Below are 9,004 nucleotides of genomic sequence, written 5' to 3'. Positions count from 1 at the left end.
TTTATTTGCATTCATCAGATAAGAATTGGTAATTGTGTATTTATGGGGAGTAGAAAATGGATGTTGGGTATATACATTCCTCACATTCCATTAGTGATGTTTCTAACAAAGGGGGAAGAATTGCAGTTTTCTAGATTGGCTGTTGTTTTGAATGAGTGATCTGTAAGGATTTTAAATCATCTCATAGTGTTCATAATCATTCAATTGAACTGCCAATCTATCCATCACATTAACCTTTAACCTTTTTGTGCTTTGTTTTAGCCTTGAAAAGTGGGGAGTCATAAGTAAAAATAATAATAAATTTAAATAGAAGGAACGTTATTATAATCAACTTGACAACTCTGTTGAATTAGATCCACAGAACAAAATCTTTTGAGGCGGCAATGGTTCTAATAATGCTAGAATACATTAAATAAACGATGATTAGTTTGAGATACAGGAATGTATGATATTATATTAAGAAAGTTAAATGCAAAACCCTTTAATCTAAAAATTGTATGCAAAGCCCTGTAATATAAAAGTAAGTCAGTCAGATCTTCCAAGTTAGACTTAAATAGTATTGCATCTCATAAATTGATATTTAATCCTAACAAGCCAGTTCTTTACATACATTTTCAGTCTGTGTTCTTCATCTAAAAAAAGAAGAAATTCCAATCTATTTCATAGATTACATATACTATCCATCCTGATAAGTCTTTCAGTAGTATATCTGGTGCAAAATTCACTGTCTATTTTCAGAAATAAAATATTTGGAAAACAAAGTATTCATATCTGAAATTGTACAGGTATGCCAAACAAAATATCCTTTATATCCTTCCTGACATACAATCAATAGCGGATAGTAACTGGAGAAATATTCTTATAACCAACTTTACAACTTTGTCGATTTAGGTCCATGGAAGGAAATTTGAGAAGGCAATGGTTCCAATGATGCTATAAGATATGAAATAAATGATGATGAATCTGGAAGCTGTTGAAGAATTCTTCCAAAGATGTTCATTGGAAATGAAGTGAAGTCTTTTAATCAGAGGTAAAGATTTTTTGTCAATCTGTAATTTGCTTTGGTCATTATTGGTTGGTTTTGTGATGGTGTATGCTGAATACCAATAAATTAAAGGAGAACTTGAAGCCATGAGTCTAGTCAGAACCTAGAAGACAAAAAACAAAGAAACATTAAAGAATATAGAAATATCAATACTAAACATAATCTAATAATAATTTTTAATGTCGATTTTTTACTTTTAGGTAATTAATTGAAAATGTTTCATATCTCAGTCAAGAATTTTTGGAATCGTCTTTTCTCTATTGATTGCGATATATTGCTAGACCTGTGCAGTTCTAGGAAGTCCAGTTTCCCAGGCTTTACCATCTCCCTTTGATAAAGGGTTAGTTTATTGCTAATCGCCTAAGGTGCCTCTATTGGGGAATGCTGATGGGGTTGTCCAGACATATTTTGCTCTTTCTCTAGGGTGCTGCAGCTTCAATGCCATTTTCTGGCCCTTGTGTCACATCTGCCATGAAAGGGAGATAAATACTTTTATATTAGCAATCATTTGGACAGGATTAAGTAATTTTGGTAATATATTGCAGTTAAGTATGTTATTATAATTGCCAATAACATGGTACAACAATAACAAATGAAAATTGGCTAGTAAAAACAAAGTTTGATTTGTCAGTTTAAATACTATTCTGGTCTGACTTTTCAAATCCAACAAGATAACTTCATATGTTAAGTAGATTATTTCAGATAATTTCAGCCAATTTTTTAATAAAAACAAAACAAAAAACAATCACTTACTTGCACATGCATACAGAAAAATCCAAAAACCGTGAAGAACAAAGTGTAGACGCCATAAACAAAAATATTTCCACTGCTGTATCCAGAATCCACAGACTTCTTGCTTGTGCAATCAGAAATGGTTTGGCCTGATGGATAAAGTCCCAAATAATGGCAATGCTGTCTCCGTAAACAGTAGTAAACTTTGCATGCTGATAAAGACAGGTATGTCATTGGTAGCGCTAATAAAAAGTTTGGGATTTGCTTCCATCGAAAGTAATTAAGGAATCCAACATTCCAGTAATGGTTTTGGATGTAAGTGTAGGACATTGGGATCTTTCGGTAACACCATTCAGATAAGGCAGTTTCATTGCTAGGAGATTTGAGTCCCAATCGTCGACCGTAAGCAATTACAGAAGATGTAAACGGACCTTGCGGATATTGAGTCGGTTTGCAGTAGAGGAGGTACGTGTAATATTGGTACAATAGGAACGGTGTAAGAAGGATGAGGATCTGAAGAATCATTGGACAGATTAGTTTTATTAATATGGTTAGAATGCTATTCAAAATTTTTGCAAAAGGGACTCCAGATATGAAACACAGAAATTTCTGAGCACTAAAATATAAAACAAAGCCGACTGCTATGATTCCATTAGAGCGAGTAAGAGCGCTAAAACCAAATAACAGCGCCGACCAAATTGGTAATTGCTTGTGCGCTAACAGCATGCCACTGAACGAGAGGAGGCTAAATAAACTTTCGGAATATGGTGCAAGCGTAAAAATAGATGCGGGCGTTAAGGCATAGAGCAGTGCAGATTTAAATGCAAGGTGTTTGTCATGCATTACTTTTGTTCCTAAAATGTAGAGTATCTGCATTGATGATACCGAGCAGAAGAGGTTCACTAGGACTGCAGACAGCAGGAGATGCCGAGAATAGGAAAGTATATAGTATAAGGGGAAAAGAAAGGTGTTGGCCATGAGCTGTACTGCGAGCGGGAAAAGAGGGAAAAAGGCAAGGCAGTTCTCATAGGTGTAACCATGCTCAGCTATGTGGAGAAAATATATTGCATCCCATCGTCTCAGTCCTGCAAATAGGATATCAACCAGAGAGTCTGCATAGTTTGCTGCAGCATCTTCCTCAATGAAAGGGTTGAAAACACGAGCCTCATGATCCGGAATTAAGGCATTAGAAACAACCTGTAAGAAAATTAAAGAGTTAGAAACAGGAAACGTAATTCTAATTCTTTGTTTGCAAAATGTTGGAAAGTTGAAATGGAAATGTTATAAAGGAGAATGTACAAGAGAGAGATTAATGATATTTTGAAATCATAATGTAAGAAATGTTTTGCAAACAAAGTGTCTGTGGTTTTATAAAAACACTATCTAATACTGTCCATTTAAATATGACAGCATGTGCAAAAAACTGTCAATCTTAATGTCACAAGGAGAGTTATGTAAAAATTTCCGATATAAACTAAGGCTAATTCAAAATGCAATGAGAATTGAGTTTTTGCCTTTATTAACCAAAATTAAGTGCCTGGTGATTGGTTAAAGAGAATTGACTTGCCCAATCAAATGGGGTTGTTTTAAAAGACAAGGGAAGTAATTTATTAAGAGTCGATAAAGGGAGATGATTTATTTTAAAAGCCAGGATTATTTAATCTATTAATATACTCCTTGTTTTATAAATATGTAACATAATTTAAGGAGTTAGAAATGTGTAACAAAATTAAAGAGTTTAAGTCTTATCCTAGAGTGACTTCCAGGCTTTTATAAGCAGTGACCCCCCCCCAAGGTAAAAAGCATTTAAGGAGCTAGAAACAATATGTAACAAAATTAAGGGCTTAGAAAATAATGTGCAACAAAATTATGTATAAGAAAATTGACATGTTAGAACGAACATGCAACAAAAAAGAAAAAAACTATTTCTGTTAGAAGCTAATTCGGCATTAGATGAAGATGTAAATTGTGCTTATTTCTAGTTTAATCTTTTAAATAACCAATATTTCAAGAAAAACCTCTTCTTCAAGGGAAATTTTTAAATCGTGATTAGAGGGTTTTTGCTGTTGTTGTTGTTATTGGATACATCATTTCAAACCAACATATCTTTCTAAATGGAGATTTTGTATGTAACTCTTGGTTGAAGAGATTTTTGTGCGAAAGTTATCATAAGTTTGAAACTGAGGACCAAGTAAAGAATATCTACCCTGTAGCAGACGACACCGCCTGGCGGTGCCCGGCGCACATTTCAACTAGCACTGGTGCTTTGACCTTGACATTGGCACAAGCACATGGCGTCGGTTGTTTGTAAACACGTCAAATAGCAAACATGCTCGAATATTCGCCAGCAATTTTTTTTTAAATATATTTACAAAACTTTTGAAGATTTAAAAGAAAAAGCATATATTTACAAAACATTTTTTAAAGTAAGTAACAAAACGAACGTATTTAAATAAAAGATATTTAAATAAATGGGTGTCTCTTTCTGTTTCGGATTTTTGCGACCAAGATTGATTTTTATGTACCGTTTTTTTTGTGGGGGGGGGGGGTTCTGTGTGCGTTTTTAAGACTTATATTTATTTAATTATTCTTTAAAACATTAACTACAGCGACAATTAATATATTTTGAAAATAATATTTTTAAATATTAAATTTTGATGAATATTTGCGAGCAAGATTTTTTTTTAAATAAAAGATATTTAAATAAATGGGTCTTTCTGAGTGCATTTTTTTTTTTAATAAAAATTAAAATTATAAAAAGATTTCTATCTTGTGATACTACATTTCATCTTTATAAAAATAAAAGTTATAAAAAGATATGTGAATAAAATAATATATTTTTTAAATCTCGATTGTTTATACTTGTGATTTTATTATGCATAAAAATTGCCTCGGTCGAGAAGGATTTCTCCTTCACTGACCACCGACATACATCGCACTTTAAATAAATATTGAATTGTATTAAAAACGTACAAAAAAAATGGCCAAAACTGTATAGAATGAACCTTTTTTTATAAGTTTTATTCAAACAGTTTTTATTTGGACTGGTTTTTTTTTTTGGTTTTTTTTTACTGTTTTATTCTTTTTATCAAACAAAAATAGAACTTTTATAATGAAATATATATTATGGACTGTTTTTCAAACATCGAAATTTTAAAATAAAAGTTTTATTTAAAAAATAAAAAAAAAGACGAGATGTTTTTTCCTTTCGAGATCTTTTTTTTTTTTTTTCGCCATTTATTACTTTGAAATTTTATTCAACAATGAAATGATAAAAAAAAAAAATTTTCGTTAAATATATTTTTAAAAAATTATTATAAAATATCTATAAAGTCTATTTTTTATGCCTGTAAAAGTTTGTTGAAAGTTCAAATAAAGTTTATAATTTGATTGAAAAAAAAAAACACCTGGTCTTTCTTCTTATTTTTTTTTTTTAAATAAAACTAACTTTAATTTTAAAATTTCGATGTTTGAAAAACAGTCCATAATATATGTCATTATAAAAGTTCTATTTTTGTTTGATAAAATGAATAAAAGTTATTAAAAAGTTATATAAATATGTTAAAAACGCACCCAGAAAGACACCCATTTATTGAAATATCTTTTATTTAAAAAAAATATCTTGCTCGCGAATATTCGTCAAAATTTAATATTTAAAAATATTATTTTCAAAATATATTAATTGTCGCTGAAGTTAATGTTTTAAAGAATAAATATTGAATTGTCTTAAAAACGCACACAGAAAATCCCCCCCCCCAAAAAAAAATACGGTACATAAAAATCAATCTTAGTCGCAAAAATCCGAAACAGAAAGAGACACCCATTTATTTAAATATCTTTTATTTACATACGTTCGTTTTGTTACTTACTTAAAAAAAATATTTTGTAAATATATACTTTTTCTTTTAAATCTTCAAAAGTTTTGTAAATATATTAAAAAAAAAAAAATGCTGGCGAATATTCGAGCATGTTTGCTATTTGACGTGTTTACAAACAACCGACGCCATGTGCTCGTGCCAATGTCAAGGTCGAATCACCGGTGTTAGTTGAAAATGCGCCGGGCACCGCCAGGCGGCGTCGTCTGCTACAGGGTATCTATTCTTTACTTGGTCCAGAACTGATAAGAATTATTTATTCAAATGTAATGTTGTATGCTCTTTTTCTTCTGGATAGCAGCACCCACAGCTCTCTTCTTTGAAGTCAATAAAGTAGTCCCGTTTTTTTAAAGTTATCTTGAAGGTCTGATGTTGAAGGACTTGGGGCTTCACCCGCAAAACAGCTGCTCATTTTGAAGTCAGAGTACTCCAGATTAGAAACATTGGTGTTCCATTCTGACATACCTAGATGGCTCATTTGAGCAGCCTACCTCACACTGTTCAATGAACGCTACTCCATTCTCAATCGCCCATCTTAGGCTTAGTGAGCAGTCTGCGACCAAGGTGTTATCAGATGCAACATCTCTCTCACCAACCAAACACTTGAAATGTTGTTGAGTACAAAACTTCCCTCCTGGGGTTTATCCTCCATCTCAATCTCAAGACTGTTGATTCGAGAACAATGAACCCTTCATTCAGTTTCCCCAAAACCTGCCAGCTGCTTAGTCTGAGCTAATAGAATACAAACAACAATTAATGACCAAAAGGGGCTATAAAAAAGAATGTTCAAAAAGGGCAGGACAGATTTCCCAAAACAGCCTATACAATGAGAAATTCCCAGATAGAAAAATAAATATGTTTTAAAGCCAGCACTTAAAGGCGGGAACACAAGTCATTTCTTAAAAGTGTCTCTTGCAGATCAAAACGAATAAGTGTTGATAATATATACTACACTTTCATCTTAGCACGAATGTCAGATTAAAAAGAAATATATCACTTGTCCCGACAACACGAGTGTGATGTTCCGGAACAAATTTTCATACAGGACATAATACGTGGTACACCGCACTCACCGTTTTGACTGTTCTAATATAGTCAGATTTTTATTTTTCAATTCAAACACTGAAAGCGTTTTTTTTTTTTTTTTCTTTTTCTGTCTAAAACTAAGTGCACATTTTTGACAAGGAAACTATAAAACAAAATTATTATAATACCTGCAAGGAAAGAAGGAAAATCTTGTACGTGAGGGCAAAATAGACTAAGACTTCTTTGCTGGAGTCCATGCTCTTATTTTTTCCAAACCCCGTTTATCTTACGCTGATTTTCATTGGCCAATTTCCAATCGAAATTGGAAGCTGGTTTTTCATTGGTTCTTTATTCACTTCGCATGGCCGATCCGAACGGTATAGTCAATTTGGAAGGTAAGCCATTGTAAATTCTTCATTGTTATTCGTATTAAGTGGTAAATTTCGATACTTTATTTTATAAAAATAACCTAACCGATTTCACAGATCGAGAAAAGTTTAAAAAGTGATCTATACTTATGTTTATCTATATAAATAACGGTATTTTTGCATCGGATAATACCCATCAAAAATAGACTTTAATCCACCCCACGTGTGTTATTTTCTCCCTCAAAATTCTGATCTTATTTCTTAATTTACTTTTGCTGGCAACGCCGGTTCGTGATTATTCAAATATAATATTTTAATGATTTGAATATTTAATTATTTAAACAAAAACCTGTCTACTTTTGTGCTTTATTAAGTACATCCTTTTTGCTTGTATACCTTCCATGTAGTAGGTTCATTTTATTGTTGACTACAAAAACTTCATTTCTCAAAACAAAACAACTTCATTTTTATTGTTTTGTTTTTTAACCAAAGAAAAGAATGAAGATTTTTTTTCTTTAAGAATATCTGAAAATTAGGCTTATTTTACTTAGAAAATCTAATTTCTTTTAAATGTTTTTATTTTAAGTTAACTTAGACTGTTTTTATTATTGTCAATATTTCTTAGTAATCAGCAATCTCAAAGCTGCTAATATTAACTCCATAAAAATTCGATGAGCACACAGAATTAAACTCGGGTTCGTGAAGCGAAATACAGAGATTTTTTTTTTTTTTTTTTTTTTTTAATATTGGTTTCTAGCGTTATCTTTTTTGTGTGCGTTTTTTCCGACGTGGTTTATTGTAGTTTTCGTGTCTTGGTCTACGAAATTCAAGGAATTAAACATTTTATATATAATATATATATATATATATTCGCGTGACTGAAAAAAAAGAAAAATGCTAACAATAAAATAAGTAAAAAGCAAAAATTTACATGAAAAATACAATGCAAATATATTAGTAAAAGAAGATGTTGATATATTTATTTATTTATTGCGACTTCCGTTTCAGGAACCCGAGTTTAATTTTTTGCAGTTGTCTTTCTACTGTTGTAACTCGTTCCTGAATTTTGCCGAATTAATAAGGGGTAGCCTTGTGGGATCAATCTATATAATCATTTTTTGGCAAATGTGTATTTCAGCGGCGTAAATTATTTGACAGACAAAATTTTATAAATATTTAGGGTTTGTATTACACATAGATTCGAAAAAGTTGTCAAAAAAACAAATATATAACACATGTTATCAAAGGCAAGATAAGTTACTTTTCTACCTAACTGGATATATTTTTCGTGTTTTTATTCAATGTAACATGTTTATTCAGCTCGAAAAGCATACAGTGTTTACCGATGTATTGGAAAATTCAAAATGGCGCCCGACACTCTCTTTAACACGGTAAGTTCAGGAAAAAATAATAAACTAGACAAAATACTGTTAGAAATTCGCTCATTATATGTTACCGTGACCTGACATATATTCGGTGTTTTTTTTAATAGTATTTTTCTAGTTTATTATTTATAACACTTTTTCCTAAACTTACCATGTTAAAGAGAGTGTCGGGCGCCATTTTGAATTTTCCAATACATCGGTAAACACTGTTTTCAAGCTGAATAAACATGTTACATTAAATAAAAACAAAAAAAAAATGTATCCAGTTTGGTAGAAAAGTAACTTATCTTGCCTTTGATAACATTTATTTGTTTTTTTGACAATTTTTTCGAATCTATGTGTACAGTAACAAACCCAATATTTATTTTTATATAAAACACATTATTAGACCCCGAAAAATGTAATTTTTATTTTTTTCAACATTTTTTTATTCGACTAAATGTACAACAATCGAGGTCGCCAACATTTCGAAATTTTGTCCTTTCTAAGGCTTGTCAGATTGGCCTTTTTGAGGCCAAATTTGGCCTTTTTTACGCTTTTGCGTAGAAGCATGGTCCATGCAAGAGCGTAAAT

At 31.3% G+C, this 9,004-nt stretch overlaps 2 protein-coding genes across 2 annotated transcripts in view; one reads left to right on the top strand and one right to left on the bottom strand.

Moving 5' to 3' along the window:
* Window positions 1-554: 554 nt before the first annotated feature.
* On the bottom strand, window positions 555-6,950 carry LOC145292988 (GPI alpha-1,6-mannosyltransferase 2-like). Its single transcript, XM_080139232.1, has 3 exons — window positions 6,867-6,950; window positions 1,799-2,974; window positions 555-1,148 (listed from the first exon to the last, which is right to left on the bottom strand). The coding sequence occupies exons 1-3, from the start codon at window positions 6,933-6,935 to the stop codon at window positions 888-890; spliced, it is 1,506 nt and encodes a 501-aa protein (XP_079995358.1). The 5' UTR covers window positions 6,936-6,950; the 3' UTR covers window positions 555-887.
* Window positions 6,934-9,004, top strand: part of LOC145292987 (transcriptional adapter 3-like) — a 63,963-nt gene continuing 61,892 nt past the window's right edge. The window contains exon 1 of the mRNA XM_080139231.1: window positions 6,934-7,073. Within this exon, the coding sequence (XP_079995357.1) occupies window positions 6,934-7,073 (140 nt within the window). The remainder of the gene's footprint in view (window positions 7,074-9,004) is intronic.

The sequence above is a fragment of the Euprymna scolopes genome, chromosome 14 (assembly GCF_053919585.1).
Source record: "Euprymna scolopes isolate OS-2025 chromosome 14, ASM5391958v1, whole genome shotgun sequence".
Classification (NCBI taxonomy): domain Eukaryota; kingdom Metazoa; phylum Mollusca; class Cephalopoda; order Sepiida; family Sepiolidae; genus Euprymna; species Euprymna scolopes.
This window is presented reverse-complemented; position numbering and strand designations above follow the sequence as displayed.

Bases quoted from the DNA above. Each gene is read 5' to 3' on its own strand.
- LOC145292988 (XM_080139232.1), bottom strand. From the start codon at position 6,935: ATGGACTCCAGCAAAGAAGTCTTAGTCTATTTTGCCCTCACGTACAAG. The intron at 2,975-6,866 runs GTATTATAATAA...ATTTTCTTACAG, and splicing joins TTTTCCTTCTTTCCTTGCAG to GTTGTTTCTAATGCCTTAAT. The intron at 1,149-1,798 runs GTAAGTGATTGT...TTTGTCTTCTAG, and splicing joins TTTTCTGTATGCATGTGCAA to GTTCTGACTAGACTCATGGC.